Source organism: Girardinichthys multiradiatus, chromosome 12 (assembly GCF_021462225.1).
Source record: "Girardinichthys multiradiatus isolate DD_20200921_A chromosome 12, DD_fGirMul_XY1, whole genome shotgun sequence".
In the NCBI taxonomy this organism is placed as follows: domain Eukaryota; kingdom Metazoa; phylum Chordata; class Actinopteri; order Cyprinodontiformes; family Goodeidae; genus Girardinichthys; species Girardinichthys multiradiatus.
The window spans coordinates 9,086,399-9,109,510 of NC_061805.1; the positions used below are offsets into that span (position 1 = coordinate 9,086,399).

At 40.5% G+C, this 23,112-nt stretch overlaps 1 protein-coding gene and 1 long non-coding RNA gene across 5 annotated transcripts; one reads left to right on the forward strand and one right to left on the reverse strand.

Moving 5' to 3' along the window:
• Positions 1-11,285: 11,285 nt before the first annotated feature.
• Positions 11,286-17,403, forward strand: LOC124878172. Of its 4 annotated transcripts, none has more exons than XR_007040670.1 (9): positions 11,286-12,159; positions 14,464-14,504; positions 14,951-15,015; positions 15,111-15,776; positions 15,854-15,899; positions 15,998-16,089; positions 16,201-16,311; positions 16,386-16,485; positions 16,581-17,403. XR_007040670.1 is itself a non-coding variant. In XM_047382001.1 (9 exons), exons 1-5 carry the CDS (start codon positions 11,947-11,949, stop codon positions 15,881-15,883), a joined length of 1,026 nt encoding a protein of 341 aa, XP_047237957.1. In that variant the 5' UTR covers positions 11,286-11,946; the 3' UTR covers positions 15,884-15,899; positions 15,998-16,089; positions 16,201-16,311; positions 16,386-16,485; positions 16,581-17,403. The 4 variants fall into 4 exon arrangements, 1 of the variants encoding a protein (XP_047237957.1); XM_047382001.1 differs by having other exon boundaries at positions 11,286-12,170; XR_007040671.1 differs by lacking the exon at positions 14,951-15,015.
• On the reverse strand, positions 17,401-19,186 carry LOC124878173. Its single transcript, XR_007040674.1, has 3 exons — positions 18,584-19,186; positions 18,175-18,300; positions 17,401-17,950 (listed from the first exon to the last, which is right to left on the reverse strand). It is a non-coding gene; the product is annotated as an uncharacterized LOC124878173 (long non-coding RNA).
• Between the last annotated feature and the right edge of the window lie 3,926 nt (positions 19,187-23,112).

A 23,112-nucleotide genomic window follows, 5' to 3' on the forward strand; every position in this document is an offset into this window, starting at 1 on the left:
GTGAAATGGAGGTGGACTGAGGACAACGTCTTCAGGCTGGCCAGGCGTCTGTGTTCTCTCCTGCGGTTTCCTCTGGCACGTTAGATCCTGTTCGTGACGCTAAAATTGTAGTGGATTTTCTTATCAAAGTGGGAGAGAAGACAGCTCATTAAAAGAGAAAGAACGGATTTTGTCTTATAAAAATTTATTCAAAGGCAGTCAGCGTTTGAATGACTCTGTCACTGAGCAAGTCAGTTAAGCAGAGCAACGAACAAAAATCACACACAAGTATTTTTACCAAAAATGAGGGTGTTATCTCAACTTCAAAGAGTTTCAGACATATGGCCTCCAGACCCTCCCCGGGTTAGAGGTAACAAGGTTATTTATGAGGGCACCCATCTACTCTCCCTGGAGGCATTATCATCAGGAGTGTTAACCATAAACCTTCTGATAATGGATTTAGAGTCCATCTGCTCTTAAGTACTAAAACACAGAGGTCAGAGGAGACAGGTAAACTAAAGGTCATAGTACTTTAGAAAATTTTAGAGCACTAATAAAAGAATTTTCCATTACAAGCTCATTCAAGAATGTCAAGGAGATTCACAAGCATGAACTGCTGCCAGAGTCAGTTCAAGAGCCTCCACACAAAGATGTATCCAAGACATGGGCTACAAATTTTGCATCATTTCTGCTTAGACACTCTTAAGGACTAAGGAGGGCTAAAGAAAAAAGAAGTGGACTTTTGCTCTGTTTTCCAAAGGTCTCTTTTCAGATTAAATGAAATTTTGCATTTCAATTCAAAATCAAGGTCTCAGAGTCTGAAGGAAAACCAGACATGTACAGATTTTGAGCTGCTTCACATTCAATGTCAATTTTCCACAGTCAGTGATGAATTTAAAGGCCATGTCATCTGCTAGTACTGGTCCACTGGATTTTCTGAAGTCCCCAGTCAATGCAAACATCTACTAGAACATTATAGAGCACTTTCTGCTCCCCTCCACTGACAACTTTTATGGATTTCATTCTCGGCACCTATTCACACTACTAAAAAGTAAAAATACCTGCCTTGATGATAATGTTATCACTGTGCTGGATTGGCCAGAAAATAAGCATGACGTGATCCGCATAGAAAATCTATGTTGTATTGTCAAGAGGAAGATGAGAGACAACAGAGCCAACAACATAGATGAGCCGAAGGCTCAAAGGAAAGCAACCTGGTCTTCCTTGACACCTAAGCAAAGATTGTCTTCATGCGACACTGCATTGATGCAGTAGTTCATGCAAAATGGGCCCAACTAACAGTGCAGCATGTGAATAGTTCATATGCCGTACTGTTGTACTGAAAGGTACTTTTCAGTAGGCTAGAATTTCTCCATTACAATTTCTTTTTCATTTATTATTTTCTGAGAAAATGAAATTTTGGGTTTCATTAGCTGTAAGCTATAGTCATAAAAATAAACAGAAATAAACACTTGAAATATATCACTGTGTATTGAACCTTGGTAATAAATGTGTTTCAATTTTTGAATTGAATTAATGAAAAAATAAAATGTCTAATGTAATTGTGATTTAAAGCCATACTAGAGGACAGTTTATATGTATGTTCCGGAGCAATCCAAGAACCACAAGGTTCAAGTCTTTCATAAACACTAGTGTCACTCTCCAAAATAAAGCCAGTTTAACAACAACAGGAACTTGGATGGTGGTGACCAAGAAAGAAGATTTTATTCCAAAATGGACATTGTCAAAATTGTAGGTAGCCTATGTCTAGAACAAAGCTTTGTGGTATAATTAGTTCTAGTTAGGTATAATTAGGCCTTCTGTTATCTATATGAATTTCTAGGTTAAGACCTTTTGAAACAGTTGCATATATCTAGTCCAGTTAAAAATCCAATCAACTACTGTATTTAAATCTCTGGTACTGCATCTGCAGGCAAAAGCGCCATGAATTCATTAAACAGATGATGGCTTGGCTCATTCAAGAGAGTGTCTTCTTCAGAGTTTTAACCAATGTGAGAGAGATCAGTCAAAGCTGTCTGCTATTTCACTTCACAGCCTGACCGAATTCTGCAGTCTCAGTTTGTTTTCGGGTTAGTTGACCTCATATCAGCAGATACAGAAGAAGGCACAGATCCCATAAAACAGAAAGAAAGCTTTCTCATAACAATTGAATCAACATTGATGTTACAATAACTGACATAAAGTAGATGTGCTGGCTGGGCGGCTTTTGTGCACACAGCATCAACCTAAAGTCATCTTGTCATTACACTCAAGATATTGCAGAGATATTTTTACTGCTTCACCTGCTCACCAGCCTTGTGATTAATTTTTATTTTAGAGGTGAGTTCAAGAGTCTCTTCAAAAAGTTAATAAAATTCTGTTTTGTTTTATAGATGTTAATGTCTAAGTAGGCCTTCACCTTTCTGTATTTGGGATCCTTTTCTTTAAATGGGGGCTCATTTGTAAGGAAAATGCATTTGTGGGCTTAGGAGCAGAGTTAAATATGGGTTATACCCATGAAAAAAATATCAGTTCTTCTCTGCCTATGCAACACAGTTTATTTTGTGACTCTTTCAATCATCCATTACCTATACCCGCTTATCCTTGCAGGGTCATGGTTGGGCAGGTGCCTTTCTCCAGTGACCACTGTACAGGAGGTGGGGTACCCCCTGGACAGCTGGCTAGTTGATTACAAGGGTGCTGCTGACCCTTGTTTGGTGTTATTAATTTAACAAAGTGGGGCTTCAGTAGTACTGTGGGAGAAATGTCACTGCAACAGCCTGGTACAACTGCAACAGCCTGGCACCTCATCTTCATGATGGTCATCAGCTTGGTCACACACTGCAGTAAGATGGCATCTCATTGCTTAACCAGCATTTGTCTCAAGTCAGCTAATGCGGGTGTGTTGGCCTGGCAAGAATGGCACACTCAAGCCTTTTTCACAAGTGTTCAGCAGTGTTTGGGTCAGGGTTGCAGGCAAGCCACTCCATCCTGTCCACTCATAAATTATTTTGGTAGTATTTGGTAAATCCCACTCTGTGGGGATGAGCATTGACATCTTGGAGGAAAGTGTTAGGTCCCTAAGACTGGAGATGTGAGATCAGCACTAGGCACAGATTATCATCTCAATATCTCTCTGTATTGAGATTCCCTCGTGTGATGGCAGATGTTGTTTTCCCAGTGAGGGAGCTGCCACCCCCGACCATCACACTGCCACCCCCAAAAACTATTTATCAATGGCAGAGGAGATTTGGCAAGTTTTTTATACTCAACTCTGGTGCTCAACCCACAAATACATTTCCCTTATGAATGTTGCACTGCTTTAGATTAAATAAACAGGCTTTCCAACAGTATAAGGTTTAAAATCCAGAAGCATTGTCAAAACCAAGAATAATCAACCAAACATGCATTTCCTTATTTTCTGTGATAAGTATGGATTTCTAGAAACTGGCAGCTCAACAAAATCACACAGTTCAGTGGGCTACCTGTATCAAAAGCTGGTGTAGATTTGGTTAGGAGAATCATCATAGGAGAGGTTCCTTCTGTGATTTACCAATCATATATCCCGACCAGTCCCAGCATATGAACAATGCTGTTCATATGCTGTATAGGTGTCGATACATCTGACCGCTGAAAATAATTGTAATTAAAGATCACATCCCTATATATTCATATTTTTAATCACCCCTGCAACAGAAATTGCAACATGATTGAATAAAGACACAATCGGTTATCGAAGAAGTCACCAAACCTTTTGAATTGTTTAAATGGCAGAAGCTTGGGTTCTCAGTAGATAAAAGAAATTATGATAGAGTGACAGAATAGATAAAGATAATGTGTTAGTACTGTGAGACGGCCAAACAAGAGCTAGGTACCAAAACTGGCATTTGCTTCGAAGGCTTCTATTGGCATAAAATTAAAAGATTATTTTAAAGTTTGTTAAGGAATCTGGGCTGCATGTGATCATTTACAGTTCAAAATGTAAAATTTACTAGATAATTTTACACTTAAACTTGGGTTTGATTATTTTCCACTGATTATAGATTATCTAACCTGTTATTGTATTTGTGAAAGCTTTATTCTATTTGTGAAAACCAAATGTTGGTTGTCTTGTCAGTGTCTTGTCTGGTTGTTGTCATGAATCCAATATTGTAGATTGCCTTATCTCATCAGCAGAATACATATGGATTCACTTCAATAAAACACCCTATCTCTCCCAGGTAACTGTTTTTGATACTGTCCTTCTTGTATTGTATCATAATTGCTATGCTCTTTGTCCTCCAAAATGGTTAGTGTACATATTTTGTGGGTAACATTGAATCCGCACACTTCAATCCATGTGAAGTTTGAATAATTTACTAGCAGCAATAGGGCTACATCTTTAAGTAAATGATATGTAAAAATCAGAACAGGGGTAACTTAAAAATTTATATACAAGAAAAGATGGATAAAAATAATATTTTTATCTATAAATTTATATATTGTTGTTTACAATCAGTCTAATTAGCTTTAACTGTTGTATTTTAAAATGTCTTTTGTATTGACAACTTTGTGCAATTATTGTGACATTTAATTATTTAATTAAATATTTTGCTGGCAATTTCCAGTTGAGTCACTCAGTATTATTTACCAGGCACATATTTGTCACAAAGTATCTGTATCAGATCGGTATAACCGATACCACTCTGAATTCTACTCAGTATCAGATCAAAAAGGAAATCGTGGTAGAGTTCCAATGATGTTCTACTCCTTTCCTATATAATAAACATGATACATCTTTAAAGTAATCAATCTCTAACTTTTAATTTCTCTAAGATTAGATCCTAAAACCTTACATAGTTTAATTGTATTTTTGTTGACAACTCAAAAGGTTTTAACACAAATGAGCATCAAATATGTTTTTGACTAATAAAATCTGTCCATCAGTATTTGAGTCTGTTTTTTGCAAAGATGTTTAAACTACCCTTTATTCTTTTGCTGTGTTTTGTTGTTGTTTTATTTGTTCAGTTTCCTAACTCAGAAACACAAATTATTCAAGTATGCTAAATTGATAAATAGAGGGCTGATCAGCTGAATAATACTTGATGCTTCCTAGGTCCTCTGCAAGATGTTTTTTCCCTAATTCTAGATTTTTAAGCCTGATCTTTATGTGGTTCCCCATCTTTTGGAGAAAGTTGGATCAGAAATATACTAGACTGAAAATGAGTAAATCAGCACCTAAAGACCACCAAAAAAAAAATCACCACGTCAAACAACACTTATGGAATCGGCAAAAAATTAAAACAGTTTGTGATTCGTAAAACCTGTCCACGGTGGACCCTGCCTCTCGCCCATAGACAGCTGGAGATAGACACCAGCTTCCCTGTGACCCACTATGGAATAAGCAGTGGAAAATAACTGACTGACTGACTGACTGATTTGTAAAACCTTTGTCTTGTTTATGTAAACAAAGAATTGGGACTTTTGGTTGTTCAACAAATATTGGAAAACTCATTCTCCAATCATCAGACTCCAAACAGACAATCTGTAGTAGTTTGTTGAGGATGTCTTTTAAGATGCAAGCGTTTTTAGTGAAAAGTCTATCTTCAGCCTCTAGCGGGAACAAATTTTATTGTATTCAGGCACATATGTATAGGTTCTGCTGCAATATATCTAAGAAAGACTACCTACTAACAGTGTAACAGTAAAGGGGGATTGCATTTACCAGCGTGCTTTTCTTTTTTTTCAGTTTACCCCAGGCACTGATTGTTTGAGAGCCTGTATGTTCTGGTTTTTGATCTCTAATTTGGAAACCTAATCTACTCTTGAGCAGCATTACACTAGCTACCTTGGTGAAGTGAATCACTTTCGTAATACTGAAAATCCTGAATCAATAAACATTAGTTTTGCTTGTTAGTACAGGCACCTGGTTGTATTAACTCGTACTCGTACTCGTCGTCTTCCGCTTATCCGGAACCGGGTCGCGGGGGCAGCAGACTCAACAGAGACGCCCAGACGTCCCTCTCTCCAGACACCTCCTCCAGTTCCTCCAGGGGGAGCCCAAGGCGTTCCCAGGCCAGCCGAGAGATATAGTCCCTCCAGCGTGTCCTGGGCCGTCCCCTGGGCCTCCTCCCGGTGGGACGTGCCTGGAATACCTCCCGAGGAAGGCGTCCAGGAGGCATCTGGTATAGATGCCCGAGCCACCTCAACTGGCTCCTCTCGATGTGGAGGAGCAGTGGCTCTACTCCGAGCCCCTCCCGGATGGCCGAGCTCCTCACCCTATCTCTAAGGGAGTGCCTGGCCACCCTACGGAGGAAGCTCATTTCAGCCGCTTGTATCCGGGATCTCGTTCTTTCGGTCATGACCCAACGTTTATGGCCATAGGTGATGGTAGGAACGTAGACCGACCAGTAAATTGAGAGCTTTGCTTTTCGGCTCAGCTCTCTCTTCACCACAACGGACTGGCACAGCGCCCCCATTACTGTGGCAGCCGCACCGATCCGTCTGTCGATCTCCCGCTCCATTCTTCCCTCACTCGTGAACAAGACCCCGAGATACTTAAACTCCTCCACTTGAGGCAGGAACTCCCCTCCAACCTGAAGAGGACAAGCCACCCTTTTCTGGTCGAGTACCATGGCCTCAGACTTGGAGGAGCTGATCCTCATCCCAGCCGCTTCACACTCGGCTGCGAACCGCCACAGCGCATGCTGTAGGTCTTGGCTTGAGGGGGCCAGCAGGACCATGTCATCTGCAAAAAGAAGAGACGAAATCCACTGGTCCCCAAACCCGACCCCCTCCGGCCCTTGGCGGCGTCTAGAAATCCTGTCCATAAAAGTTATGAACAGGACCGGGAACAGGTCTGACTTATTGCCGGCAATGTGGACCAAACTCCTGCTCCGCTCGTACAGAGACCGGATGGCCCCTAGTAAAGGGCCCCCGATTCCATACTCCTGGAGCACCCCCCACAGGGCATCACGAGGGACACAGTCGAATGCCTTCTCCAGGTCCACAAAACACATGTGAACCGGTTGGGCAAACTCCCATGAACCCTCGAGCACCCTGTAGAGGGTATAGAGCTCCTTGAACCACCACCTTAACGTGGTGGAGGGGTTTGAGTGCTCAAATAATCCTAGAGGCTATGTTGTCTGGGGCCTAAATTCCCCTGGTAGGGTCTCCCATGGGAAACAGGCTCTAGGTGATGGGTCAGACAAAGAGTGGTTCAAGAATCCCTCATGAAGAACAAAATATCGAGGCACGTGACATCGCCCGGTACGGCGCAGCCGGGGTCCCACCCTGGAGCCAGGCCTGGGGTCGGGACTCGTCGGAGAGCGCCTAGTGGCCGGGTTGCTCCTCGCGGGACCCGGCCGGGCCAAGCCCGAACGAGAGACGCGAGGCCATCCCCCAGTGGGCCCAACACCTGCAGGGGGAACCGTGAGGGACCGGTGCAAAGAGGATTAGGTGGCGGACGAAGGTGGAGACCTGAGCGGCCCGATCCCTGGATGCTTAGGCTGGCTCTAGGGATGTGGAATGTCACCTCGCTGGGGGGGAAGGAGCCTGAGCTTGTGCGGGAGGTCGAGAGATATCGACTAGAAATAGTCGGGCTCGCCTCCACGCACAGCGTGGGCTCTGGAACCCATCTCCTTGAGTGGGGTTGGACTCTGTTCTACTCTGGAGTGGCCCACAGGGAGAGGCGGCGGGCTGGTGTGGGTTTGCTTGTTGCCCCCCAGCTCAGCCGTCTCGTGTTGGGGTTTACCCCAGTGGATGAGAGGGTCGTATTCCTGCGCCTTCGGGTTGGGGAGAGGTCTCTGACTATCATTTCAGCCTACGGGCCGAGTGACAGCGCAGAGTACCCGGCCTTCTTGGCGTCCCTGTCGGGGGTGCTGGATAGTGCCCCTCCCGGGGACTCCATTATTCTGCTGGTGGATTTCAACACCCACGTGGGGAACGACAGTGACACCTGGAGAGGCGTGATCGGGAGGAATGGCCTCCCCGATCTGAATCCGAGTGGTGTTTTGTTATTGGACTTCTGTGCTAGTCACGGATTGTCCATAACGAACACCATGTTCACACATAAGGGTGTCCATCAGTGGACTTGGCACCAGGACACCCTAGGCAGGAGGTCGATGATCGACTTTGTTGTCGTATCATCAGACCTTCGGCCGCATGTTTTGGACACTCGGGTGAAGAGAGGGGCTGAGCTGTCCACTGATCATCACCTGGTGGTGAGTTGGATCCGCTGGAGGAGGAGAAAGCCGGACAGACTTGGCAGGCCCAAGCGCATAGTGAGGGTCTGCTGGGAAGAGCCCTCGGCCAGGGATGTATTCAACTCCCACCTCCGGGAGAGCTTCGACCAGATCCTGGGGGATGTTGGAGACATAGAGTCCGAGTGGACCATGTTCTGCGCATCTATTGTCGATGCTGCTGTCCGTAGCTGTGGCCGTAAGGTCTGCGGTGCCTGTCGCGGCGGCAATCCCAGAACCCGGTGGTGGACACCGGCAGTAAGGGATGCTGTTAAGCTGAAGAAGGAGTCCTATCGGCTGTGGTTGACTTGTGGGACTCCTGAGGCGGCTGACGGGTACCGTGAGGCCAAGCGTGCTGCGGCCCGGGCTGTGGCAGAGGCAAAAACTCGGGCCTGGGAGGAGTTCGGTGAGGCCATGGAGAAGGACTACCGGTTGGCCTCGAAGCAATTCTGGCAAACCGTCCGTCGCCTCAGGAGGGGCAAGCAGTGCTTCGCCAACACTGTTTATAGTGGGGGCGGGAGACTGCTGACCTCGACTGAGGACATTATCGGGCGGTGGAAGGAGTACTTCGAGGATCTCCTCAATCCTGCCATCACGCATTCCGTGGTGGAAACAGAGGCTGGGGACTCGGGGTTGGACTCTTTCATCACCCAGGCTGAAGTCACCAAGGTGGTTAAAAAGCTCTGCGGTGGCAAGGCTTCGGGTGTGGATGAGATCCGCCCTGAGTACCTCAAGTCTTTGGATGTTGTGGGGCTGTCATGGTTGACACGCCTCTTCAACATTGCGTGGCGGATGGGGACAGTGCCTTTGGATTGGCAGACTGGGGTGGTGGTCCCCCTACATAAGAAGGGTGACCGGAGGGTGTGTTCCAACTACAGGGGGATCACACTCCTCAGCCTCCCTGGTAAGGCCTGCGCCAGGGTATTGGAGAGGAGAGTCCGACCGATAGTCGAACCTCGGCTTCAGGAGGAGCAGTGTGGTTTTCGTCCCGGCCGTGGAACACTGGACCAGCTCTGTTGTATTAACTATTTACAGTAATAATGAGAGAAACACTGATTTATTTAGGCAATTGGTCTTCTGTAGAAACTGAAATAAATAATGCTTTCAAAATTACTAAAGACTCTAAAGACAAAGAAAGAAAGCTTGTTCCACAGTTGAGGTACAACAGTCTGGAAAGAACAATCCAGTGTGAGTGTGTGCTAACAATTCAGCAGTACAGGAAGGAGCTTGCAAGGTCCTGAAATCTAGTCATGAATTAAAAATTAATTCTAAAATTAACCATCAACCACTGATAACAAATTTAAACAGTGATGTCTACTCCTATGTTTATACCAGTTGAAAGTCTTCTTGCATAATTTTGGACCAAGTGAAGGTGATCAAGGCATTTCTGTTATACCATATTAAAAGTGCAAGGTGCAATAAAATGCGCAATGACAAGTGAAATGTCAAAATGTCCAATGTCTTGCCCAATCAGAGGAACCACGCTTTTCAGGACAGAGATCAGACACTGCTTTCTCAGAGTTTAGTTGAATGGTGTTTAATTTTAATGTTCGGTTTGTATATTTTTAGACACTCAGGTAATACATACAGTTTCAAAAACATTATTTTGAATTATCTGTACAATTGTATTTGCTTAGTTACATACTTGTGTTTTTCCAAGTGTTATCTTGCCTCTAAGTTACCAACTGACCACCATTTCTTAAACACTTACCTGGATACTCACCCTCTCAGAATGGTTCCTACTGGTCTTTAACTTTATGCAGCCACCCACTACTACATACCAGTTTGCCTTTATGGTAATCATCTACATCCTCACATTGCCTGTCCACCTTCAGATTTTTCAAACTGTTGTCAGTCAGTCATTTTCTACCACTTATTCCATAGTGGGTCGCAGGGGAGCTGGTGCCTATCTCCAGCAGTCTATGGGCAAGAGGCAGGGTACACCCTGGACAGATTGCCAGTTCATCACCAGGCAACACACAAACAACCATGCACACACTCATACACCTAAGGTCAATTTAGAGTGACCAATTAACCTAACAGGCATGTCTTTGGACTGTGGGAGGAAGCCGGAGTACCTGGTGAGAACCCACGCATGCACAGGGAGAACATGCAAACTCCATGCAGAAAGACCCCAGGCTGGGAATTGAACCCAGGACCTTCTTGCTGCAAGGCAACAGTGCTACCAACTGCGCCACCGTGCAGCCCAAACTGTTGTAATTATTATTAATATATTATGTAATATTCAATATTAATATTAGTGAAACGGGTGAGCTAAGCTCTGGCATTATTGAACAGCAAAATTGCACACACATGGACAAATTCACACACACACAAAAAAAATCACAATTTCTTAAATAGAAGAATTTATTAACAAAAATAAATCAACTCAAAGTCAAACATATTTTAATCAACAAACTCTTTACTATACTAGAACAATCCAACTAAACTACCAAGCAGAATGAAAGAATAAAGAAGACCAACTACAGTATAAACAATATAAACAAGTGAATCAAAGATGTTATGTTTAAGAACCAAGAATTAGCTTGAGGAATCTGGAAATGAGATCTTGGAACTTAGACCTAATTGGTATACCTTCAAACAACCATTTACAATGCAAGATCAGATAAAACCTTATTTTAATAAAATAATATTTTAAAGAATGATTTGCTGAATAAAACCAACCTTCTAGATGACAAATTCTCAATGGTGTTTAATTAGCTGCCTTTATTTAATACAATAATATTTAGGAAAATATTAAGGAACAATTAAAATATATTTTAAGGAAATATTATTTTGAATAAGATCCAAACCTTTCTCGATAAATTAATCTCAATGGTAATTTAGTAAAGTAATTTTTAGGGAAATATAATTTTCCTAGATTGGAAACTAACAACCTTTCTGGATAAGCCCGAGCGTTCTGGTACCGGTATGAGCAGAGCCACGCCCATTTTTCGCCATCTGTAAAAGTAAGTAAAACACAGTAATTTTTTTACTTTGTAGATCAGAGTCGGAGGTTTTATTGTTGATAAACAATTAGTAAAATTTTGTTTTTCACAAATACTTTTGGTTTTTTCAGCACTTTAAACACACAAAATGCCATTTAAAGGTCTTTCAACAAAGCCGACTTTCGGAAAAATGCTTCGGTACAAGGACATATTCTTGTCCACCCCTATGTAACCAGTATCTATGGAAACTAGAGACTCTCACCTATCCAACGAGGTTAGTCTGATGTTGTCCTGTAACATCATTTCCTTGCGGACAGTGGACAGTCTCAGGTGCTTTACGCACAGGTATCATTGCGGACAGCAGTAAGCACGGTCAGCTTGTTGTTTCAGCAAATCTCTTCGGCTGCGTTTTTTTCCCGGCTGGATTTCAGTTCTTATAATGGCGCAGAAGAGGAAACTGACTGCTCTGGAAGTTTTGGAAGAAGTTACCAGGACGAGCGACATTGAAAAAAAGGATTAATCAGATTCTTCAGCAGCTGGTTGCGAGAGCCTCGCACAGACAACTGTATTCCTCCGTCTTCCACCCGGGCAGAGAGATATGCATAGATGAGCGGGTGGTGGCGAGCAAGGCCAGAATAGGGTTCTGTCAGTATATGAAGGACAAGCTCACCAAGTTTGGTTACAAACTGTTTGTTTTAGCTGATTTATGTACTGGTTACACATGGAATTTTTTCATCTATAAGGGAAAGACTGAGAAAGTTTAACGAGAAGGCCTGAGTGTAACATCAGTTACGGAACTGATGGAGTTTGACCTTCACCTTTATGTAGATAACTTCTACAGCTTTCTGAAAACCACAAGGAACTCCCTGCCCAAATCAGTTGGGATAGGAGACATGAGGTGGCGCAGAAAGACGGACTGCTATTTCTCATATGGAAGGACACCAAGAAGGTCACTGTGTGCAGCTCCTTTCACAAGACCTACAGTCGAGACACTGCAGAGGAGTGTGAAGCAGGTGGGTCAGTGGTGCGTCAAGAATATTGCTGTTTCTTATGCTGTGAAGGATTATAATGAGGAATATGGGATAATGGGAGGAGCGGACTTATCTGATGCCTTCATCCAATACTACTCAGTACAGGGAAAAACCATGAAATGGTATAAGACATTTTTTTATCATTTCATAGGCATTGATGTGTTAAGCTCTTTCATCCTGTTCAAAATGTTGGCCATTGGAAGAACAGAGACTCTGTTATCACAGAGGCAGTTCAGGGAGGTCCTCATGAAAGAGCTTATTGATGAATCTCAAGTTGCTATTGCTGCAGCTAACCCAACAGCTGGTCGCTCCAACATTTGCATGCCAGTTTATTATGGTCAGAATGCCACTGACAAGGTGAGAAACTGTGTTCTGAAGGGAGCAGGGCAAAATGACAATGATTTCCTACAATGGAAATCAGTGCTTTTATTTAACCAAATTCAATTCAATTCAGTTTTATTTATATAGTGCCAATTCACAACACATGTTGTCTCAAGGCACTTCACAACAGTCAGGTACATACATTCCAATTAATCCTAACAATTTAACAGTGCAGTCGGAGTTAGCTTTTTATTCAAATTGGATAAAAAGTTTTTCTATCTAAGGAAACCCAGCAGATTGCATCCAGTCAGTGACTTGCATCCAGTCAGTGACTTGCAGCATTCCCTCTTTTATGAGGAGAAAAACACATTCAGCACAATTTTGGCACATTTGGCTAAATTGTTTCAAAATCAACAGCTCTGCCTGGCACATTACCCACTAAAGCATTTGTGGAACAAATATGCTTCAACTGATTCAGTCCAAATTTGCTGCAATTATAATCAAGATGTTGATGAATACAACAATGAATACAATGTGGGCTCTCCTAGGATTTCTAAAGGACTTTCATTGTGTTTTACAATGTTTATTTAGAAAAAAAAGTTTAGACGAGGTCCAAAAAATTTGTTTAATCCCAAATCAGACATAACAGTTGCAATAGTGGTTCCACTGAAAACATTATTTTACCTTTATACAGTTACCAAAGGCTTGCTTGTAGACCTTAAAGCCAGGGAGCTATTTATGATTTATTTTAGCTATGTAATTTCAGGCAGAAATTGTTTCTAAAACCCTTAGGGATTAACAAGTTAATCCATTCATAAGATGGTGGTCATCAGTCTGGTGTTACCTTAGTCGATAGCGGTTTCAGCTAACAAAAGAAGCTTATAGCTTGTCACCACTCCTTTAAAATCAAACATTTAAAATATGCCTTTAAAATATCATCAATAAAAGGATCAAAATGCATAAGCATTGACGGTGCATTACGGCCAATCTGTGTTTAAAAACCACACCTTTGTTTTGTCTTAACTTTAAAAACACAACACAGAACACATCATTGGCTGGGCAGCCAGTCGACTAGCATTTAGCTGAGTTTTCTCAACAGAAACAAAAACTAAATATCATGAAACAAACATTATTTAGATTATTTCATTCTAAACTAATCTTCTTTACCCAAACTACCTCTAACGTAAACGGTGCTGAGGAAAAGGTTTCAGGTTTACGAGTTAAGGGAAGCAAAGCTGTTCAGTCATCCACATATAGACTGAACTATACAGGTCCTTCTCAAAATATTAGCATATTGTGATAAAGTTCATTATTTTCCATAATGTAATGATGAAAATTTAACATTCATATATTTTAGATTCATCGCACACTAACTGAAATATTTCAGGTCTTTTATTGTTTTGATACGGATGATTGTGGCATACAGCTCATGAAAACCCAAAATTCCTATCTCACAAAATTAGCATATCATTAAAAGGGTCTCTAAACGAGCTGTCCTAAGTGGACAGTTTGATTTCACAGAACTTTGATTTACTTGGAGTTATATTGTGTTGTTTAAGTGCTCCCTTTATTTTTTGAGCAGTATCCATGTTTCATAGTTGCACCGGATTATGCATGTATTTATTCACAATTCACAATATTACTTGGTCTGGAAAAAGACAGTTTAACAGGTTAAAATGTTGAGTAGCTAATAGGTTAAGCTAACATTTAGCTGCCTTCTCTGAAGGGAATCAGCAGGGTGTACAAGGGCTATAACCACACAAAACTCCAGTTGATATTGAGTGACAAATACAAAAATTATACAAATAAATTTTGGCAAAAGCAACAAAGTGAAACTTTTGCGTATTATGTTATTTTTCATAAAATTACTACATCACTTGCTACAGGCTATGTGTTGATTTAAGAAAGCATATCGAAGTTAAGTGTTTAATCAATTTCTTTTTTTTTTTTTTTTTTGTCTTTCAGCTTACCAGTCAGACCTTCAACCATTAGAACCGACCACAAATGTGAGTTATAGATAATAAACTATCATCTGTACTACAGGCGGCATCATACCTGTATATTTGTTTATTGCTGTTTCAAGTGACCTAATCCTATATTTTAAGATGACAAGACATTTTCACTATTACCATTGTTTTGCCCATGTCTTTAGCCTCTATTTTGCACAGCATCAGAACTAAGTTGTGGTGAATTATTTATCCTAGAAATAGTGTAGTAACAGTACATTTAGTTGAACTTATTGGTACAGTCAAACATGTGTATTCATATTACAAACACAAGCTCTCAAGATAACATAACGCCAGGTTACAAATAAATTAACATTAGGTTATAAACTTTTGGTTTCCCCACAGTCATTTCATGTCAAGAAAAAACACAAGCTAACTTTATTTGTAGTTTGAAAGAATTTTATAACTGTGCCTTTTCTTTCTAACTTGTCTTCTCTTTTGACCAGCTTTATATTTGGAAAAAAACTTAATGCTGTTGGCAATGGCATCAGCAGAACCTCAAGATATACATGTAATTATCTTTAAAAACGTTAGCAGTTTGGTTTGAAAGTTGTCTGAATTGCTTATTTATTTAACTTATCTAAATTGCAAACTTTTTTTTAATAGGGCATTGTACGACAACAACACTTTATATCCAGACTGATTGTGAAATTGGAGACAGCCCTCGCAACAACACCTCTCAACACAGATTTTTTGGAATTTGCATGTCGTCAGGAGCTGTACCTCTGGGAAGCACTTTCTAGACATGTGGAGGTCCCAGCAGAAATCATACAGGCCTTACAAGGCTTTATGGGAGCAGTTATTGAATATAATGAATATTTTCAAGAAGTGGCAATTAGCAGCACTGTAGTTGGAGAAATGGGTCGTCGTCGATTTAATATTGGGGAAGAAATATTGAAAGAACGTTTGGATATAAATTTGTCTGTTGACTGCATTTCAAAACTACTCAATGTTTCCTCAAGAACCATTCAAAGAAGGATGAATGAGTTTCGTCTTTCCGTCAAACAGAGGTACAGCCAGATTTCTGATGATGAGCTTGATGAAGCAATCCAACAGATAAAGACTGAAATGCCCACAGCAGGTTATCAAATGGTGAAGGAAAGACTAGTGTCCTTGGGAATCATTGTGCATTGGCAAAGATTGACTGCATCAATGCATCGAGTGGACTCACTTGGTATTTTCTCGAGACTGACTGGATTGGGTGAGGCATACTTACTCTGTCAGAGGACCAGAGTCCCTGTGGCATGTGGACACAAACCACAAACGTATCAGGTGAAAATTACGTTGTTTACTGTTTGATAATAAAAATAAAATATATAATTATAATAATAGTATCACTTGCACTACAGATTCAACATAGTCATTTTTGGAGCTGTTGATGGGTACTCCGGGAAGGTACGTTGAAATGTTTTCCAGCAGCAGTGGTATCAATATTGCTTATTATACTGTATAATATAATCACATAAGTAACCATACCTACTACTATTACACAGGTTATGTGTTTGGAAGCTGCAACAAACAACTGTGCAGCAACTGCTTTTGCTGCCTTCAAAAGAGCTACAGACCGTCATGGCGTACCCTCAAGGTAGGTAGCTAATACTACTTGTTCCTACTTCATGATTCCCCCAAACTACCTCTTCACCTCTTTTTTCCCCTTAAATTGCATAAGCATAAAAAGCATTTGTTTTATGTACAGGGTCAGAGGCGACTAAGGAGTGGAGAATGTTGACATTGCCCGATATATGTTTACTGTGTGGGGAACTGATAGGGGAAGCCACATATCTGGGAAAAGTGTGTACAATCAAAGGTAATCATCATTAGATTTCTCACAGTGCCAGTTTGTCACTGCTGTTGTCAATTTACAAAAGAATCTGGTTATAGAATCAAACGTCTATGGCAAGACATCAGGATGTGTGTAACTTCACACTATTACAGCGCACTTCACAGCTTGGATGCAGAACACTTGCTGTGTCCTCTCAAGGTACTGAAATAAGACCTTTCACAAACTAGTAATTTATTTTGCATCCACACTGTTCCATTTAATTATACATTTATTAATTTGTCTTCCTGATGCAGGAGATCTTTTTTCTGTCCACCAAACATTCCTTCCACAACTCAACCTAGACCTGCAGACATTCGTAGAAGGTTGGAACAACCACCCTGTCTGGACAGAAGGGAATAGAACTCCAGAGCAGATGTGGTTCTTAGGAATGATGTCTAACCCAATAACCCAGCCAGAAAGTAAAATTTCTAAATAGTTTAATGTTGTATATGGTTTATTAATGTACAACAAAGCTACGACTACAGCAGATAAATACTTGGAAACTTGGAAATACAAGCACAACAGAGAGTAAATCAAGACCCTTGGGGCATTCTTTCTATAGTATAGACAAGGTCAAGCTTCAGTTTCTCAATCTAGTGGTACAAAATAACTGCTCAAATTCAAACAACATTTACAAATGGCAGGGTTTTTTCTTGGCACTTGTCCTATCAAAGTGAAAGTTTTTATCTGATTTGGACATATATAAATCCTACACTAGCCTGTATGCACAAAAATATAAAATGTAATAAAATTGTCCAGTATTAAGAATTTATGAAAATGTTGCTTCATTTGTTCACAAACTGCAGAAACGATACTGTCTTGGTCTAATGTTAGGATTTACAAGAGCCAGACATTGACTGGGATGTTGCAGCAGAGTACAGACCAGATGCAGAAGGGGTAATTGTGGTTCCAGAGTTTGGCAATCCCTCACTGAAGAGCAGCACACTGAATTACAGTTGCTGTTGGCTCAACATTTAGGGCAAACAGACACTAAGGAGCTTTATCTGTTGTGCAGAGAATATGTCAATGCTGCCTTGTCAGATTAATATGTATTTGAAATAAAAAGATCAAACGTGATTTCCAGTGTTTTATTATTGTTATTATTTTTTTTATAAAACACACATATATGTAAATGTTTTACAAATAGCAATAAACTAGATTTTTATTGTTTCATATACAAATTTGGCAGCCTAGCCCCAAAACATTACAAATTTCACAAGACAAACTGTCTATTTAAAACTAAAGTGAGATTTAAAACTATTGAAAATAATCAAAAACTAGGAACAGCCCCCAGTTTTGGTCCTGTTAGTACTTAGTGTCTGCTAAAATCAAATCCACCACAGACTGCCTGTGTAAGAATATTTTCAAAATCATCATATGTTGTCAAGTGATGTGTAGGAAAGGTGATTGCCAAAGCCCATGCATTGACAATGGGAAAGCACAAAGTTTGTGACCCATACCGGGAGGTACGGTCGTGATCAAAATTCACAGTTATCCGATATGAATCTCGTTTGGCGTCTGTTAGTGGCACATGTGCCTGGCCTGAAACCCACTGGAAGAAACTTTGCACTGACAACTGCTTTGCTCCACAACCATTAGATGGGCTCCCATCTTGATTGTCTTTCTGGAGGGAAAAAAATAATGTCACAAAAATACCATACATTTTGGTTGCACCCTTATGCACCATGTGTGAGCTAACGAATGTTAATGTGTAAATCTGCTTCTCAATCATGTATTTACATATTCAACTATTTCATTTTTCTTTGCAAAACAGGAGATTGTTTTCTGGAAAGTTTTTTTTAGGGTAACAGAGTGGTATTTATGAAGTGGCCAGTGCTCTGTAGCTACCTTGGCCTTCCAGGTTTTGCAAGAAGTCCTGCAAAAAGTTGATAATGTTTACTTCCTTCCGGTGTCTTATTGATCCTTTTCAGTGAACTGAGGAGACAGAGCCTGTAGAAGGAAGTCTGCATCCACCTCAAAATAAGTTTTAACAAAATGTGTGAATTAGATCAAATTAACCTGCCAATCAAATAAGCCAGTGCAGTGATATCAGTAAACAGTCTGAGGTTACTACTTTTACAACTGCAGTTGCAACAAAGTGCTGCATATGTAAAATCAAGAAACATTGCAAACAAAGCACAAGGAAGAGCAGCAAAAAAAATAAAAACAGGTTGTGCCAAAAGCCAAAGAAAAGAAATGCGTTTTCAGAAAGGTTTTAAAAGTGGACAGTGAAGGGGCCTATAGAATTTTTACTTACCTCTTTTTGTCGCATTCTGAGGTTTAGAGTGACCAAAGAACAGGCAGCTTGGCAGCTGCATGTTTAAAAGGAGACTTTTTCTTTTATTCAAAGATAAGTTCAAAAAGTTTTTCCAAACGTAGCAAAATCACTGCAGATACAAGAAATCCAAAAACTTACAAAGTTAATACTGCAGGAACATAGTAGGCAGAGTACATAGATGAAGGTAGGTGAACGGAGATATGAACGGGGATTCGAACAGAAGGAACCAGCGAGGAACAAACAAGAACAGAGAGCTTATGAACAGAGGGAAGTGGAGTATGGACCAATGAGAATGAGAGATAGGAAATCAGGAGAGATGAAATTCAGGTGTGGACCAGGCTGTAGAGAACTGAGGGAAAGTGAATAGTTGCTAAGATGATAAGGCTAGAAACAAAACGAAACACGAGAGCTACCATAACATAAATCCATAGGGGAAAACATGAGGGAAGCTAGACAATAAAGGCAAAACTATGGACAAAGAAAATAAATCAAAAGAAACATAAGAACCTAGAATAATCATTAACTAAAACAAACTGAGAAATTAGAGGGAATAGAAGAAACACCAAAACAAAATAATTAACAAAGAACCCATAAAGGAACCCTGACTGTAAATAAACAAAACCTAAAAAACAGAAAGGGAACCAGGACGAGGAGGAACAGAGAAAATAAACTAGTAAACAAAGAGCGCAGGTGAACAAATACCAAAACATAAATAAACACAGATATACTAAATGGGAAACTAAAATAGAAACTACAAGGAAGACAAGGGAACTAGAAAAACAACAAACATAATAATAGTCATAATCATAAGAAAACCATCACAAGTAATAGAAAAGAAACCACTAAAGGAACTTGGAGCGAAGGGAGAGAAAACAACAAACACTAGGAGGCAGGAAATAAACAAACAACCAAGACTACAAAACCAAACTAAAGTCAAAACATAAAACCACAACGAAATCCAAAGATGTCGCCTCACGACACTTTTAGGTTTCCGGAAAGGAAGAGCGGCTGCAAAACCTGGCGGTGATGTGGCAGCACCTCATTTAAACCATTGACGGCCAGTCCTTCTCTAAACTGAATTAGCACCGGTATGAGCCTAATCCCTGAATGCAGTCTGATGGCACTAGTAAAACAAATGCAAATCCAGTAATGTTTTTGTAAATCAAAGTGATTTGTTTAATGCTGCATTAACATACTCAATAATAGCCTTTTTCCGATCGCTGTGAATGGGACCTGTGTCACCACACGCTCCAATGGCATCGGACAGGTCTCTCGGTGTCTCTCCTTCCGCACCTTCCACGTTAAACAAATCACATCTGTTGGTACCAGTTAAGAGTTTAATTTACCTTTTGAATCAGATTCTGGATTTCTGTATCAGTAACCTCCAGCAAATCTTCATTTGTTACTTGTCCATGTCACAAAAAATGTTAGGACCAAGTTGAAAAGAAGTTTGGAGCTGATAATCCTTGAACCAAACTGGTGGCAATGATCTCCCCACAGATTCTTAAAAACAGTAAAAAGCAAGTTAGGCTATATTGCTCTTTAATTGCTGGATGGCATTATACTACACATACTTGTATCTGTTATTCTGGTAGTAGGAAAAACTATATTTAGGGTTTTTGCCCTTCTATGCATCTCCTTCAAATAAATTCAACTCAAGGCATCACATCATTTCTATTAAGAAAACAGTTTGCCATTTACAAATCCTTTCTAAGAAGGTATCTTGATGTTAGTAAGGAATACATACCGGTAAGAAACGCTCTACGTAGTGCTCCATCATCAATGCCTTGTTCTCCAATAAAGGAAACACGCAGTTGGTTCTTGGGGGAGGCCTGTGTTTCTGTCTGGCCAACTGTTTCAGACCTCTCTGGTGGAAGTCCTGCCTTGTCACATTCATGTTAAAGGTTTTTGTGTTGTCAATTCTTTCTTGTAGAAACCTCAGGATGTCTGATAAGCTATTGACAACAACAAAAACATATTAAAACAAGTTGTATATAAAACCTAGCTACATACAAAATTGTTAAAAATGCATACCTGCTCAAGTGCTTTGAGGTGTCATCTGCACCTAGTATGGTGCCGTGAAGAACATATAAACAAAAAATCTGTTTTAAATCTTTGATAAAACACTCTGAACAATGTGTATGGTAAAAACATGTACCTGTGCCATTCCTTTTCACCAGACATGCTGGCATGTATTTGGATAAACTCCTGTGTGAATTCATTATCACACAATGGACAGGAATCCTATTATAGACGTCATTTCAAAATAACTAGTGAACAAGCAATCATAGGAACTCTATACTGACTAGCATCAAAGTTGCTTAAAACATTTTGTGTATTGCTTCTTTGCATGTTCCATGTTTTCTGTTGTACCCTTTTGGTTATTTACAGCTCTGTCATCTTCTTACATTTTTGTCAGATCTCACTGGTGAACTGGGTGCCTATAGGAAAAATTATAACACATGTGTACATATGAAAACACATTAAACATTTTATTTATATCATACACCTCATTGATGTCTGATGTACTGAAGCAGGTATGTACATGAACAGAGAGAAGTTGGAGTGGGATGTTGTTAAAATAAGGTGAGATCTGTCCATGTATTTTATGCAACATTCATTAACTGCTCACAGTTAAATCCATAAAAAACTACAATAAATATCCTTTTGTGTAATCCATGCAATAATTATTAAAATGCACAGTTGAAGCAGTAGAGAGTGAAACAAGCATGTTCTCATATTCTAGAACTGACAGGCCTGTGTGGAGCCACATATATCCTGCCATATATTATCTGTCTTATCTTTTGCAAAAATATAAACAAGTGTGTCCAAAGAAATGATGTATGATGATTTTACATTCTTTCACATGTTTTAAATGAAATTAGTAATCTTTGATTATCAAGTTAAAAGATGTATTATTGAAATGTGGTTAAGAACTGAGAGTTAAAGTAAAACACATTAAGGGTTGACATTCTCAATCAGCTATATATGAAAGAGATATAACGTTAATCATTTGTGAGGCATGAATAAAAAGAATGAAGTAATGGTTTTAAACTGTAAACGAAGTGAACGCTGTAACTAAAAGTTTGAGCAGCACCGATGTAAGAAATAAAGCCTCTGTTTAAGAGGAAGTGTAATGTTGAGTGAGACAGGAATAGAGCAGATGTTCAGGAATTGGGGAAGTGAGAGCTGCAGCTTATAGCACAAGGCTGATGACTGAGGCGGGGGCGCAGGTCAAAGAAGAGGCCAGCAGACAGCTCAGGACTGAGGTGATGATGGCATGTCTGATATGGACACGATTCGGGAAATTCCAGAAAAAGAGATCACCTTATGTCACGGGTGACCAATAGGACAGCCATGGTAACAACCACTGGCCAATGAGCACAAAGAGTTTGGTGGAAATGCTCTATAAAATGGGCAAGAATAGAGGAACTAGTTGATTGTTTCCTCGCAGAAGACCAGCGAACAAGACCGGAAAGACGCTACAGATGAATCAGAGGACCAGAGACACAGCCTAGCTGATCGACTTCATTAAAAAGAGGATCAACCCGTTTGCCTGGAAGGACTGTGCCTCAAGATTAAGAATCTGATTTCATCTAAAGCCTTTTTATCCAGACAACAGAAGTGAACTTGATTGGTGAACAGCTGATTGCTCTACGTTTCAGGCTTCTGGAAGTCCTGAATCAACCTCATTTATGTCTCCAGGTTTCCTTCAACTCTTCAGCCTCTGGAAACTACTGTCTTCGGAGACATATGACAACAAAGTTCCTGTTTAATCATCGAAGCCTGGAGCATCAGTGCCTGCCACCGAAAGGAAGAAAACTGAAGATTAACTCGTATTCCCTTCAAGAAACCACTCGTTACCTGAAGAAACATCTCCATCAGGTGCATGGATGAGCTTCCGTCTTCAAAGCCTCTCCAGCCTCATTAGTTTCAGCATCAGGGTAAGACAGGTTGAATAGATTGATTTATTTCTATTATTGAAATTATTACGTGTTGCCGAATTGAAGCTGTTACTGACCCCTGCATAAGCGTTGCTAATTAAAGAAAGCATATAAAATTCTAGTTAAATCGTGGACATTCAATTAATTGAGTCACCTTATTTTTGGTTTTTCATTGGTGGTAAAAAGTCTTGTTGCCTGGTTCTAAGAGGTTTTTATAGGTTGCCTTAGCCAAGTTTGTTAAAACAGCGCCCTTGGGGCTCGTGCCGAGCCACTAAAGTTAACCTAGCCCATATACAACGAGCCAGTTGTAAAATTAGGGAATGAGCAGCCGTGAACAAAAGTGACTGTTGAAATGTGAATGACTGCTGTAGGCTACTCAGTTGTCCAGACCTCTAGTTGAAGAAGGGCGAGACTTTTGTATGAAGGCTGTCAGAGGCTAGGCTAGTCATTTCCCGACACCAGCTTAAACAGAACTTTCAGTAAACCTGCTTATAGTAAGGTCTTTCAGGTTTAGGGAAGACCGGACCTGTTGGATGGAGAGCTGGATTGAGCAATCCCTTTAGA

Excerpts from the sequence above, each read along its gene's own strand:
- LOC124878172 (XM_047382001.1), top strand. The coding sequence starts at position 11,947 with ATGGAGTTTGACCTTCACCTTTATGTAGATAACTTCTACAGCTTTCTG. Across the intron at positions 15,016-15,110 it reads CAGAACCTCAAGATATACAT|GGCATTGTACGACAACAACA; the intron begins GTAATTATCTTT and ends TTTTTTTAATAG. Across the intron at positions 15,777-15,853 it reads ACAAACCACAAACGTATCAG|ATTCAACATAGTCATTTTTG; the intron begins GTGAAAATTACG and ends CTTGCACTACAG.